We start from the raw sequence: 14,921 nt of genomic DNA, 5'->3' as shown, positions 1-14,921 counted from the left end.
CACAACCACCTATTAGTCTTATTCATGCCTGCATCTTGCCTTGTGGGAAGCTGAATGCAGCACTGCAAGGGTTAACAGAACTCAGCCCATCTCCACTGCACCCTCGGGACTCAGTCCCTCAGCTGGAAAGGCTTGAAGCTTAGTTCTGAGGCTGTCTCCAGGCACACACTAACTTTAATAATAAGATTGTTTACCAGGTGGTGCCGTGCATAGCAGCTCAGCCTCTTTCAGAAAACCCCAGATGGACAAAACCAAGGCCGGGGTTGGCTAAGTGAGTCCCCAAGGTCAGAGTCTTTGGCAAAGGTGGAATTAGCTCTCTCCCTGAGCGTGCACCAAGAGTGCAGTTGGAGCGGACAGCATTTTTATAAACGACAACCAGTTGTTTGGGAACCGACATGAGCAAGGGAGGAGCGCCCCCTTCAGGTGGACCCACGCAACTGCTGATGGCTTTGCCTTCTCTCCAGGGAGGGATGATGTTTCCCCAGAGCGTCCTCCAGGGCTAGGAAGATGCTACAGTGCCTGACTTCAGAAAGTGAGGAAGGGGCCGAAGAGAGGGAGGAGAGTTCCACAGAAGATCTAGAGGAGCTGAAAGAATTTGTCACCCTGGCTTTTGTGAGAGAGAACACACAAAAGAGGCTTCAGAACGCCCAGCAGCATGGCAAGAAAAAGAGGAAGAAAAAAAGGTTAGTATTGAAAAACGAGGAGTTGCGGTGTGTGTGTGTGTTCTCAGTGTTGGTGAGAGCAGGAAGGACCCCAAGGGAAGAGGGCCTTGGCTGATGAGGGAAAACGGTGACACCAGGTCTTGTCTCATCTGGATCACACCACTTTCAGTGTTCTGTTTTATGACATCCCATAATAGTGTGTATAACCTCGAATCACACCTTGTACTTTTCCTTCCATTTGTGTTTACAATGCCTTTTAAAGACTGGGTGGAGAGGGAGCTCCTGGCTGACGGGGCAAGAAAAATTTCCCTTCACAGGCGCAGGCTCATGTGTGTCTTGGGAATTTCACATACTTGCATCGTAACAGGACCACTGTGATTTGCCAGCCCGGCGGCTGCAGCTTGTGCATTCCGGTTCTGGGTTAATACTCTGCTGTGCCTTGTGGAGAGCTTGTCTTCCTTCTAAATAGCTTCCCTGAGTGGGGAGAAGAAGGAGACAATAGTTTAGTCAGATGTATGTGCTTTTTAAAATTCCCGTCCCCGATGGGTTGGTGGTGTAAACCTGCAGGGACCACTGGGAATGTAGCCTAGTGTCGAGTGCCTCACTTGCAGGTGGGAAGCCCTTGGGTTCAAGTCCCATCACTGACAAAATTAAAAGGGGGTTGAGGCAAGGATGTAAACATGGAATCGCAAGCAAAAGTAATTGTAACACATGAAGTAACTGAACTGTAAGTGCATGACTCCTACTGCTCTGCATCCTTTGCATCCCGGTCCTTAGTGATAGGAAGGGGCAGGTCCTTCAGGCTTAGGGTGGCAACTGGGGCATGTGCGTGTGGTTCCAGCCCTGTGTTCTGGCCAGGGTATCTGTCTGTGTCTTGCTGTCTGCCTTTTTCTCTTTTCCAGATGATTGGTGATTAATCTATCCAACTGCCGGTATGACAGCGGTGAGCATCTGTGTTCAGGGGATCCGTGATGGAGACTAAAGGGTGGGCTGGGTCAATCCTGGGCATGCCTGAGGTGATAAACAGGCTCTCCAAATGCCTGGCTCTCCTGACTCCATAAACTGTCAGAGGAAACTGGAACTCTCCTTCTAGAAATCACAGTGGTGTGCACAGCCCAGAGTCTTGCTTATTTATGTACATATTTGTTGGCAGGGCTTCACTGTGTAGCTCAGGCTAGCCCCAGACTCAATTATGTCAACTGTCCCCCTCCCTCCCACTTCTGTACTAGTTTATCTTACTGATTACGCCTGGCTCTAGACTATGGTTAAGGATTGGTTTGCATCCAGGTTTGACGTTTGGAGACAAGCCAGAGGACTCTTTCCTGTAAAAGGGAAGCCAGGTCGAGTCTAACATTCATTCCGTATAGTCTCAGATGTGTCCTTCAATAATGTGTCCATCCCCCACACTCTTTGCTCTGTCCGCAAAGCAAGACGGCTTCCAGTCCCAAGAAGCCAGCTCTCTAATTTCAATACGTGATCTGGGGGATCATATGAAAGGAACCTCCCAGCGCAGCTCTTCCCTGCTTCTGTCCCTCACCAGACCCCTTTTTTCTTCAACTCCTTCACAGTGCGCAGGGCTGCCCAGCAATATGGCCTTCTAGAGGCAGGTGACAATGATGACTGGACTCTCTACTGGACCGACTACTCAGTGTCACTGGAACGAGTGATGGAAATGAAGAGCTACCAGGTGTGTGCCTCCCTAGACATGTGTCCTCTGGCCATTGGTGGCTGGTTTGTGTCCCTGGCTCTCGAAGGTGCCTCATGGCCCTCCTGTAGCCCTGCTTCAACTCAGCTGGGATCGCTTATGAATTCTGGCCCCCTTTACAGAAAATCAATCATTTCCCTGGGATGAGTGAGATCTGCCGGAAGGACTTGCTGGCCCGGAATATGAGCCGGATGCTAAAGCTGTTTCCTAAGGACTTCCATTTCTTCCCCAGGACCTGGTGTCTTCCTGCTGAGTGAGTGCCCACTACACCCACCCCTTCACCACCTCCATTGTTATTTTTTTCTCTCTAGTCCTGATTTCCCAGCTGTCACAGCCCCTTTGCCTGTGACCTTCTGTATTTCCCTCCTACTGTTCTGGAAGAAAAAGGATAAGGGTGTGTCCAAGGTTGAGAAAACACAGGTCTTGCCTATAAAATGAGCTGTCAATTAGGTAGGGGCTGGGCACCTTGGAGGTTGGACCCACAGTTAGGATGAAAGTTTGCTCTGCTCACGAAAGCTGCTGGATTTGAACTTGTTCCAACCACCTGCCTGTGAAGTTTCTGAATTTTTAAGGAGAAAACGAGGTTGTAGTTGGCACCCAGAGCAAGAACAGAGAAAGCTGCCTAGCCTGTCCCGTTCAGTGGCATGGACAGCCACCAACCCTTCCTTTCAAAAGGTGACATCCACTCCCAGGATGTGTAATTCTCTAGATCCTGCCCCGTGTAGCAAGGGAATCAGAGAGAGATGGCACGTGACCTGGGGTACGATGAGGGCATGGGAAGGGGTGGTGGCAGTGAAGTGTCACCTCAGAATTGTATTCAAATAGACGGGAAGGAGTCAGCAGCTAAGACTGATGGCTGATGGCTGCTCTTACAGAGGACCCAGGTCTGGGTCCCAGCACAGCACAGTGCACATACATACTTACAGACCTAAAAAAAAAATGTAAATCTAGAAAAAAATGTTTTAAAAAGAATTATATTCACACTGCAAAGAATCTCATCCTCTCTTCTCCACCAAGTCTTCCCCAAACCAAGAGCTTGCAGACTCTTCATAATGTGTCTGGAACAATCTTCATGGCTAGCATTAACTTCAAAGGAAGTGTGGTATTAGCTGGGTGGTGCTGGTGCACACCTTTAATCCCAGCACTTGGGAGGCAGAGGCAGGCGGATTTCTGAGTTCGAGGCCAGCCTGGTCTACAGAGTGAGTTCCAGGACAGCCAGAGCTACACAGAGAAACCCTGTCTCAAAAAAAAAAAAAAAAAAGGGACTGGAGAGATAGCTCAGTGGTTAAGAGCACTGAATGCTCTTCCAAGAGAACTTGGGATCAATTCCCAGCACTCACATGGTGGCTCACAACTGTCTGTAACTCCAGGCTTTGACACCCTCATATAGATAGATATACATGCATGAAAAACACCAATGCATACAAAATATAAATGAATGGATGAATGAACGAATGAATAAATAAACAAATAAACAGATAAGGAAGCATGTTTACTGTTCATAATGGGAGCCTCCAGATTTCAGAGTGATTGTAGAGCGTTGTACTTTCTGACTTCCTCAGTGCACAGAAGACTCCTTTAAATTAAAGCACAAAAAATGTCTGAAACACCTATAATCCATTGATTTGCCTTCTTTATCCCTGCCCCTTTATTTCTTGAGAGAAGACCTTACTATATAGCCAAGGCTAGCCCAAACTCTCAGTCCATCCGCTTCAGTTTCCTATGTGTTAGGAGTATAGGTACATACTACCACGCTCAGTTCTGATCTGGTTTCCTTCTTTCTTCTAAATGCACTTTGGTTTGTGTGTGTGTATGTTTAGACATAGCATCAAGTAGCCCAGGGTGGCCCTCGAATTTGCTATGTAAATAAGGATGCTCTTGAACCGCTGGTCTCCTGCCTCTACCTCTCGATCGCTAGGACTACAGACCTGTGCTATCCCGTCCAGTCTATATGGCTGTGGAGATGAAGCCTAGAGCTTCATACACACTTGGCCTACGCCTGACCACATCCCCATCCCTTAGCATCCTCTCTTCAGAGGGCACTGAAGGGTGTGATTTGCCTTCTTGCACTCCTGGCTTAAGGGGAGACATCACAGTGAAGTAGGTACTGGAGTCCAGACACCAGTCCAGTGAGAGAAGGTGGTCCTATTGTCAGGGCTCATGCTGGGAGCAAAACTTCAATTCTCTCACGTGTAAACCCAAGTCAAGCTACTTGGGGCATGTCACGTCACTCTGCCCAATTTGTATGATGTGACAAAGGAACGCATGAGACAGGTCTCATCATTCACACAGTGTAGTCATGGAGATGAGGAAGTGAAGCCAATAAAACATTAGAAAGCTGAGAAGTGCTGTTGCCTAGGTTTGAATCCAGGATGAATTTTCTTTAAAGCTTAATGTCTCTACGGCTGGGTCACTGAGTGTGTGTCCGTCAATGCCAGGACCTTGTCGGTAGCCGCTCTTTTCTGTTTTTATAAAGAGTCTCCTGGGCTAGAGAAAAAAATGTCTGAGAACTTAAGAGCACTAACTGGTCCCCCGAGGACCCAGGTTCGATTCCCAACATCCATTTATATGGTACCTCACAGCTGTCGTGACTCCAGTTCCAGGGGATCTGACACCCTCTTCTGGCCTCCTCTGGCACCAGGCACAGACGTGGTGCAAAGACACAGAGCACAGACATACACACAGACAAAACATCCATACACATAAAATACATTCAAATAAACAAAGATTAGTTTTCCTTGTCATAGTTCCCAAGCTAAAGGTGTGTCTTGTCCCCTCCCTGCTGTGACAGCTGGGGAGATTTGCAGACTTACAGCAGGACAAGAAAAAATAAGACTTACATTTGTAAGCCGGACTCGGGCTGCCAAGGGAGAGGCATATTCATTACCCGCTCGGTGAAAGAGATCAAGCCTGGGGAGGATATGATCTGCCAGCTTTATATTTCAAAGGTACTTCCTCGCTGTGAGGCTGTGAGTGTGTGTGTGTTGGCCACAGTGGTCTCGAGCTCTGTGGGACAGAATGTGAAATGAGGACAGTGAAAGGCAGAGGTGGAGATGGAACCCAGCCTGTCTCGTGCCTTGGATGTGATCAGTCCCAAAGCTTCTGAGTCACTCACTCTCGCGCAGTCCACCGTTGATCTGGCCTCACCAGGCCGACCCCTCCCTCAAATGGATGAAAGCTTGGTTTGTGGAGGCCATGCCTCACTCTATGAATGAGAGGTGTCACCTAGGGAAGTTTATAGTCACCGGCTTTCCACCATGACCTGGGCGGGGCGAGAAACAGATCACATGTGATTTAGCCCACTGCAGGGAGGGGTCCTTCTAGAAGTGTGGGTGAGAGGGGGGCAAGCACTGGCCTACCCAAGACAAAATGTCCAAGAGCCTCTTGCAGGAAGACTCTTGGAGAAGGCAGCTGCAAGTGATGTAGCCCTGGGAGCCGTGTGCCCCATTCTAGAAGGACCCTGTAGCTTTTGGTCACTTGCTGAGACATCTCTCAGAGAGAATTGCTTGAAGCATTTGATAGCTCTGGAGCTCAAGGCACAAGTGTGGTTTGGTGACGACCCCAAAGTCACCCATCAGTCGTCCTCCCTGAGGACGAGGTGGGGGCTAGACATTTTCACCTGTGAATGCCACCTCCGACGCTTGCGTGACTTTTCTTCTCCCCACCCAGCCCTTCATCATCGACGGGTTCAAGTTTGACCTTCGGGTTTATGTGCTGGTGACCTCCTGTGACCCTCTCAGGGTTTTTGTGTACAATGAAGGACTGGCTCGCTTTGCCACCACCTCTTACTCCCATCCCAACACAGACAACCTGGTGAGTTGAGGGAACATACGGCCTCCTCCTCCTCCTTAGCATGATAGCATGGTCAGAGTCTGGGGTAACTGGCAAGCATCAGATGAGTACTGACTGCGGTCCAGATTCCATGGGGATTCTCATTCCATCCTCCCAGGATGCCCTCCAAGATAGGGATTAGTATCCCCATTTTACAGCCTGAGATTAAAACCTGCAGAATATAGGGGGTGTGACTGGCTTCACTCAGCTAAGAAGTGCTGCATGTGGGACTGTGGCTAGGCCTTCCTGACTCCAACACCAGAGCTACAGTGCGAAGGTGCTCAAGGAGTGAAGGCCATGGATATGATTTCCTAGCAACCCTGCTTCCAATCTTCCTGTCCCCCAGTCTCAGAAAGAGCTGGAGTCTCTCTCTCTCTTTTTTTTTTTTTTTTTAGACAGGGTTTCTCTGTGTATCCCTGGCTGTCCTGGAACTCATTCTGTAGACCAGGCTGGCCTCGAACTCAGAAATCCGCCTGCCTCTGCCTCCCAAGTGCTGGGATTAAAGGCGTGCGCCACCACCGCCCGGCCAGAGCTGGAGTCTCTTATATTCCGGGCTATGGGATATCCGTTTTTACCTTCTGTTTGCCCCTTTGCTTATGCCTATAAATTCCTCCCCCTGCCCCTCCCGTTAAGCCCCGGGTAACTATGGGAATGGACGAGGGCTGTGCACGGTGTGTGGAGAGGACCCAGACTGCCCGTGCTTCAGCCTGGCCCACAGTCTTATGTCTCTTTCCCCAGGATGAGATCTGTATGCACCTGACTAATTATTCTATCAACAAACACAGTTCCAACTTCATCCAAGATGCTTATTCTGGCAGCAAGAGGTAAGATGGCCGCTTCGCTCCTCTTTCCAGGATTCCACCCAAACCCACTCCATCCCTGCTAGTATTTCCATTGTGGGTCATGTGACCCTGCAAAGCCTGCTTTGCCTCTCAGCCCAGTGCAGACTCTTCATGTCAGCTCTCTCGACTGTTAATCATTAAAAGGAGGCCATGCTGTAAACCCTGGGAGGCTGGGAGGAGGGACATAAACACAAACGGTTTCCCCAGCAGAACACATACACACACCAAAACATACCTTGTTACAGTTGCCCTCCTGACATTTCCAGATCAACAGACTTTATTGATTGCTAGGCTGCCAAGTGTGGAGGACTTGCCAGCTGTGATTCCTTGGCCTGTAGCTCCCTGGGGTGTTGCTCCATTACAGATTCTCAACTGATGTGTCATGATGCCCTGGAGTCACCTGACCTCTGGCTATCCAGCCTTCAGATTGGGGAAAATACGGGATTCCTAAGGATTTGGTTTTAACCCCCTACAAGCAGCCTTTCCACTCAAGCTATTGACTCATCAGCTTGCATTTGAGAGAAAGGCAGACCGAGAAGTATGTGTGCGGCTGGGTAGAGATGGGTAGATGGCTGGTGCCTACTGATTTGTTGTTAGATTTTCACACTGTGGCCAAGGCAGAGAGCCCAAGAACTCGGTGGAGAGTTGAGTTAGGTCCTGTTATTGTTTCCCGGATGAGGAAACTGAGTCTCAGAGAGGGGTTAAGTTGCCCAAGGTCACACAGCTCTGAGTGATACAGTTGGGTTGAACAGCTGTGTCCACTGTGCCAGTCTCACAGGACTCAGGACTCATGGGTCAGAGAGGCATGGGGCATTTCAGTACATGGACTATTACTAGTGCAGCCTGCTTGGAAGGAGGGGATACACTCATGCACACACACACACACACACACACACACATACACAGACATGCACACGCACACACACATATACACATGGCTGGGGGGAATCTTCCTTCTTTGTGTGTGTGTGTATATGTGTGTACATGTGTGTATGTGTTATGTGCAATGTATATGCATAGTGTGTGTACATATGGTCTGTATTTGTGTGTGTATATGTACGTGTATAGTGTGTCTGTGTGTGTATATACACATGTGTAGTGTGTGTATATGTGTGCAGTTGTGTGTTTCTGTGTATGTGTAGTGTATGTACATGTGTGCGTTTGTGTGTGTACATGTGTATGAATTCTGTGTATATGTGTGTGCATGTATGTATATGTATATATATGTGTGTGTGCTTGTGTGTGTCTGTTATATGTGTGTACAAGAGGGTTTTTTTTGTTTGTTTGTTTTTTGGTTTTTTCGAGACAGGATTTCTCTGTGTAGCCTTGGTTGTCCTGGAACTCACTCTGTAGTCCAGGCTGGCCTCGAACTCAGAAATCTACCTGCCTCTGCCTCCCAAGTGCTGGGATTAAAGGCGTGCGCCACCACTGCCTAGCACAAGTGGGTATTTTTGTGTGTATATGTGTGTGTGGTGTACTAGAGCTGGCCTCAAACTTGATTATAGTGGAAGATGCTTTTACCTCCTGATCTTCTTGCCTAGAACTCACTTTGTAGCCCAGGGTAGCCTCAGATCCCCACTCCTCCTCTCTTAAGTGCTGAGATTATAGGTGTGCATTGCCATGCCCAACTTCAATCACCCCCCCCCTTTTTTATTTAGAGGACACCAGTCCCATGCTGTCTGAAACTCTTTTCACTTGCTCTTCCTACCCAGATGGATTCTGCACTGGTTCACATCCTGGGACAGGGGAACCTAGCATGTCAACCCCTCTTTGATGTTTGTCCACTGAGTAAGCCTCCACAAATTGCTTTGTCTCTGAGCCTCCATTCCTAGGTTTTAGGATAAGCCAGTGTTCTAACCTGCCTTGTCCTGCCGTCTTTGTCGGGTCCCTGTGAGACTCAAATGACCCACGCTGAAGCCCAGTATTGTTACTATTAGTTTTCTTTCGTCCTAGGGATTTTATCTGCCTTCGTTTATGATAAATGAGGTCATCGCCAGGCACTGTGGTGTGGTTGACATACAGCAGTGCTGGGTCCTAGTACTCGGGAGCTCTCAGACCGAGGCATAGGTTTCAGGCTAGCTTGAGCTATACAGTGAGACCCTGGAGTCAGAGATAGGAATAGAGACAGAGACAGAGACAAGAGAGGGAAGAGGAACAAGGGAAAGAAAGAGGAGGGAGAGAGGGAGGGGGTAGTACAGAGGAAGAGAGAGGAGAGAGGGAAAATATAAATTTTAAAACATTGAAAACATACTAGGCCTCAGGCCCTTAGGCCTGATGGATAGGGTGTTGTGGGGACACTCAGACCAAAATAAAATGTAGACAGTTCTGGTAATATCCCCCCCCCACCCCCCAGCAGTAGAATTCAACCCAAGGCCTCACACATACTGAACAAGTGTTCTAGCCTAGAGCTCATACCCCCTCCTGACCCTCGAACAACACCCAACCTCTGAGCTTTCCTTACTCTGACCTCTCCCTCTTCTCTGGGCCCCCCTCCATCGAGCAGCCGTCTGCCCCCCACCCCCCCGGGGCTCTGCTCTGTCCTCTCCTAGCTCAGCCTCTCTCCCCTAGAGACCCATCTCTTCTCAGCTTTGCAAGTGTGCCACAGAGAGCCTGATTTTATAATAGAGCCACACCCACAATCCTTTCAGCCATGCAAAGATTAATCCACTTAAGAGGGCAGAGCCCTTCCAAAGGTCAGGTCTCCCAACACTCCAGCACTGGGGGCTAAGTTTCTAACACTTGAGCTTAGAGGAACACATTCAGCCCATAATATGTCCTGGCCTCCAGTGTGCATCCCAGATTGCTCCCTCCCCTCTTTCTTCTCTTTCTTTCTGCCCACCCCTACCCCCCAACCCCCATTTTGAGAGTCCATCTCCTCATATCCTGGGACATAAGACAGTTTTCTTTTATTTTTTTTCTTTCTTCTTCTTCTTTTTTTTTTTTTTTCCAAGACAGGGTTTCTCTGTATAGCCCTGGCTGTCCTGGAACTCACTCTGTAGACCAGGCTGGCCTCAAACTCAGAAATCCGCCTGCCTCTGCCTCCCAAGTGCTGAGATTAAAGGCCACCACTGCCCAGCACAGTTTTCTCATGCTAACTATCTTGTCTCCTCTAAGTTGGCAATGGAGGTCAAGTGCACCCCCAGTTGTTGCCTTCCCTGGGGTTCAAGGTCAGCAGGAGCAGGAATCCAGTAGGAGAGGAAAAGATAGAAAAGTTGTGAGCCTGAGGGCCTCTGGGCAGATGCCAGACATCAACTTTCAGCATGCCTGACACACACCTGGTGTCGCAGTGAACCGAGTCACTGTGGAACGTCAGAAAATTGCCAGGCAGAGTATATTCACAGTGACGGGTGCCGAGTCATCAAGAAAGGGTTACGCTGTGTTTTGTAACACATGTTATAGGAAATCAGGGAAATGTGTAGACTATTCTAGGAAACTATTTCCCAGATAGGCAAATTAAAGTTTTTTTTTTCCTCCACTAGAAAGGCTTGGCTTTCAACAGTGTGGAAAAATCCATTTATGCAAAGTAGTTCAACCTGACAAAGGTGGGCCGAGAAACGCCTTTGGGTTGAGAGTCTCTGCTTGTCTGTCCTTCTCTAGACACATCCTGGGTGCTTCCCATGCATGGACTCATTCCATGGCCCTCAGGCTTCCTATGACAGAGGTGGCAGTTGCCCAGATGGGCACCTGTTCAGCAGTCCCGTCCCACAAGCTCCTTGGCTAGCACACAGATCCTTCCTTTTTGACCCTTCACGGGAGCCCAGTGAAGTGGCTTTTTAAACATATTTTTTAAAGCTGGGCGGGGGTGGTACACTTAATCCCAGCACTCAGAAGGCAGAGACAGGTGGATCTCTAAGTTCGAGGCCAGCCTGGCCTAAAGAGCGAGTTCTAGGACAGCCAGTGTTACACAAGAGAAAACTTGTCTTGAAAAACAAAGACAAAACAAAATGTAACTACATTTATTTACTTATTTTTGGGAGGGAGTACATACCATGGTACCACAGTGCATACGTGGAGGTCAGAGAAAAACTTGCAGAAACCAGTCCTTCCTTCCCATGTGTGGATGCTGGAGACCAAACTCTGGTCATCAGGCTTGGCAGGTGACTGTCTCTGACAGAGTGGCCAAGCATCTCAGACTTCCCAAGACAGAGGTTTCCTGGAATGTGAGCCTTTATGTTTAAATTGGGGACAGTATAGTTTGCTTTGGGACAGCTTCCTCTAAGTGTGGAAATGCGTGGGCCTGCTGTTCTCTGTGGGCAGCTCCAAAGCAGGACTTTGTTTTCAGGTCCCTAGAATCTCAGGTGACTGAAGTGTGACCAAGGTGTCATTGTTCTTCAAAGGCTCCCTACTTGTCTCTAAAGGTCACCAAAGGCTGAGAAACCATTGCTGCTGAAGCAAACCAGTAGTGTGGAAAGAGAGAGAGAGAGAGAGAGAGAGAGAGAGAGATTTTTGTGGCTCTCCAACCCATACTCAGTCAGCTCTTTTCTCAGCCCACAGATGTTTCTTAGAAAGTTCTCAGGCTGTGAATCCCAAGGTTCTGGAGACCTGGGGAGTCTGGGCCTGTGACTCCTACATGAGCACCTCCATTCTGATTCTCTGGCTTTTGGGTGCTCTTCCCCACTGCATCTGGAGCCTTATCATCTCCAGAAGTCCCTGGCTTTCACCATGCCCTGGCATTGGCTGACCAGGAATAATCCTCTCCTTCATGCTCCACGTCCCCCCCTTCAGGAAACTCTCCACCTTTAACTTGTACATGAAAAGCCACGGCTACGACGTGGAGCAGATCTGGAGGGGCATCGAGGACGTCATCATAAAGACGCTCATATCGGCTCACCCTGTCATCAAGCACAACTACCACACCTGCTTCCCCAGCCACACGCTCAACAGCGCCTGCTTTGAAATCCTGGGCTTTGACATCCTGTTGGACCGAAAGCTCAAACCCTGGCTGCTGGAGGTAGGGAAGTTGGGGGTGTAAACTGTCTTCCCATTTCACTGTCAGCCAGCTTCGGGGACTCTGTCTTCCTGGTTCACCTGGATTGGTTCAATTGACTTCTGTTACTTCCCTTCCATGGTGCTTGCTACCCATGGGGTGTTACGCTTAGCTGAGAAATGGCCACCAGAGGGGGGTAGACAGCTGGGAATTGTGCCTTCCAGCCGTCCAACCAGATTTACAACTGGCACCACTCTGAGGCAGAGTGATTGTAAAGGCCCGCTCTGCTTCCTGTGTCCCCCACAAAGAGGCTGTTTCTCCTTATAACTTGGTTGCCCGTGATTGGTTTCAAATGGGAGCAGCCCTGCCTGGCTCTCAGGGACCTGAACTACCTGGTTCCAAACACCGGTCCAAAAGACTCTGTCGTCAGAGTGGGGAAGCACAATCCCACGCCCTAGGTAGGAAGAGGAAGAGATTCCCGAGCGGGCCTCACTTCCTGATTAGATTTCATAGCTTTCTTAAGCTGCCATGCAGCCAGCACAAGCTTGAGGGACAAGGAAATAGAATTCTGGGGCTCTTCCCTCCCGCACAATCATCCCTTATTCTCAGGCTGGTGAAGGGGGGGCATTGTTTGGAGCTCCCACCCAAGAACAGAATGAGGTGGCAGCACAGGCTGCAGAAGTGGCTGGCACTCCACAAATGTCACACTGCACCTCTGAACAATATGGACTCTTCTGTGGGTGGGAACTGGTCTTCTAGCTGCCCTCTGTCTCTCCTTCAGTCCTGATTGGCTTCTAGAAAGAATCACTCCGCTTCCAAACTTCAAATTGGCCTCTGATTTTCCTCTGTATTTTCCTTTATCCTGCTCGTACCCCTTTCCTCACTCAGTAGTCCTGTCAGACCCAGAACTGACTCTGTAGACCAGGCTAGCCTTGAGCTCACAGAGATCCACCTGCTTTTGCCTTCCAAGTGCTGGGATTAGAGCATGCGCCACTTCCTCTGGTGTTCTTTTCTCATTTTCCTCTCTTCTCCCCTTCTCCTCCTCTCTCTTCTTCTCTTCCTGGCTCCTTCCTTTTCCTCATTCCTCCCAGCCTTCTGTCTTTCCTACTTTGTTTGTTTGAAATAGGGTGCTGCCTTATACCACAAACTATTCTGGAACTTATTATATTTTAATCTCAAACTTACGGCAGTTCTCTCGCCCAGCCTCCTGGCACAAGCCACTTGTGTCTGGTTAAACCTGTGGCTTTAGATTTCTGCCTCCCTCCCCATCGTGTGTGTGGAGCACAGTATATGAGAGAGACCACACACGTGCTCACACTCATGAGACCGAGGACCTATAGAGAGGGAACTCTTCTTGCTTCCAGAGGAGAAAGGACTGAAATAAAGAGCTGGTGAAAAGGGTGGTGTAGCCTTTGATCCCAGTGCTCAGGGAGCTGAGGCAGGTGCATCGCTGTGAGTTCTAGGTCAGTCTGGTCTGCGTAGGTCCAGGCTAGCTAAGGCTATGTAGAGAGATCCTGTCTTAAAAACAAACAAACCCCCCATCTGGTTACCTAGAGGGGATTCTACTTCCTGCCTTCTCTGATTTCTTCACAGCAGCTCCAGTCTGGACCTCCCTCGGCTCTGTCCCATGCACACAGCCAGGGCTTCCAGGCCAGCCTTGCTGGTCCCTGGAGGTGGAGTCTTGGCCTCATCTTTGCTTTCATACTGGTCAGCCCCACCCCCAACCCATGTCTTCTCTCCACAGGTCAACCATTCGCCCAGCTTCTCCACGGACTCCAAACTGGATAAAGAGGTGAAGGACAGTCTGCTCTACGATGCCTTGGTCCTCATCAACCTGGGGAGCTGTGACAAGAAGAAGGTCTTGGAGGAGGAGCGACAGCGGGGACGCTTCCTGCAGCAGTGTCCTAATCGGGAGACCAGGTAGAGCAGAGCCTCTGGTCCCAGGCAGCCCACTCTCACTCATTCTCACACTGCCCGGCCCTCAGTTAAGACTGCCTGTCCTGGGCCGGGTTGTAACTAAAGTCTGCCAGTTCTGTAGCTTTTTTGTCACTTCCTGGAGGGTTGGGGATCTTGTTGTGAAGTGGAACTATATATACGTAAGCTATTAGGGAGACTGAACACCATCGTCCATAGAAAGCCTTACCTAGTACCTGGCACCATAGTTTGTTAGAAATTGTTAAGGTCCTTGAGTGTTGGGCCAGTGAGGTGGCTGAGTATGTAAAGGCACTCTCAGCCGGGCATGGTGGTGCATACCTTTAATGCTTGGGAGGCAGAGGCAGGTGGATCTCTGTAAGTTGAGACCAGCCTGGTCTACAGAGAGAGTTCCAGAATAACTGGGACTACACTACACAGAAAAACCCTGTCTCAAACAAAACAAACTAACCAACCAAACAAACAAACCAAAAAAAAAAAAAAAAAAAAAAGGCATTCGCCATCAGTCAGATGGCCTAAATTCCATCCCTAGATTCCACAGGACAGGAAGAGAGAACCAACGTCGACAACCCGTCCTTTGACCTCCATGTACCTTCTGTGGTGTATATATGCAGAGATACACACTAAATAAATGAATGTAAAAAAGACTTCTAACTGCATTTTATTGTTAAAGCACTTGACTAGCAAACCTGAGGTCCTGGGAGAGAAAGACAGGAGACACACACATGCACACACTCACACACACTCACACACACACACGCACACACACGCACATACACACACACACACACAGAGAGAGAGAGAGTTTTTTGAGGCAAGATCTCTGTTGTAATAGTGTGTGTGTGTATGTGTGTTATATGCACATGTTAGGGGGAAGCCTGTTCATACTTGTGTGTGCACATGTGCAGAGGCCAGAGAAGGACATCAGGTACCCTGTTACTCTCTGCCTCATTCCTTTGAGACAGGGTCCCTCACTGACTCTGTTTTTTTTTTTTTTTTTTTTTTTTTTTTTTTTTTTTTTT

General features: G+C 49.0%; 1 protein-coding gene across 1 annotated transcript in view; it reads left to right on the top strand.

Moving 5' to 3' along the window:
- The first annotated feature begins 507 nt into the window (after window positions 1–507).
- The window catches only part of Ttll6 (tubulin tyrosine ligase like 6), a 28,206-nt gene continuing 13,792 nt past the window's right edge, over window positions 508–14,921 (top strand). The window contains 9 exon segments of the mRNA XM_028755180.1: window positions 508–683; window positions 1,565–1,605; window positions 2,231–2,349; window positions 2,490–2,620; window positions 5,159–5,315; window positions 6,037–6,180; window positions 6,937–7,022; window positions 11,766–11,991; window positions 13,712–13,887. Coding sequence (XP_028611013.1) covers window positions 508–683; window positions 1,565–1,605; window positions 2,231–2,349; window positions 2,490–2,620; window positions 5,159–5,315; window positions 6,037–6,180; window positions 6,937–7,022; window positions 11,766–11,991; window positions 13,712–13,887 — 1,256 coding nt within the window.

This window comes from Grammomys surdaster, unplaced genomic scaffold (genome assembly GCF_004785775.1).
Source record: "Grammomys surdaster isolate TR1022 unplaced genomic scaffold, NIH_TR_1.0 126048, whole genome shotgun sequence".
Classification (NCBI taxonomy): Eukaryota; Metazoa; Chordata; class Mammalia; order Rodentia; family Muridae; genus Grammomys; species Grammomys surdaster.
The sequence above is the reverse complement of the archived record's forward strand: the minus strand, read 5'-3'. Positions and strand labels throughout refer to the sequence as shown.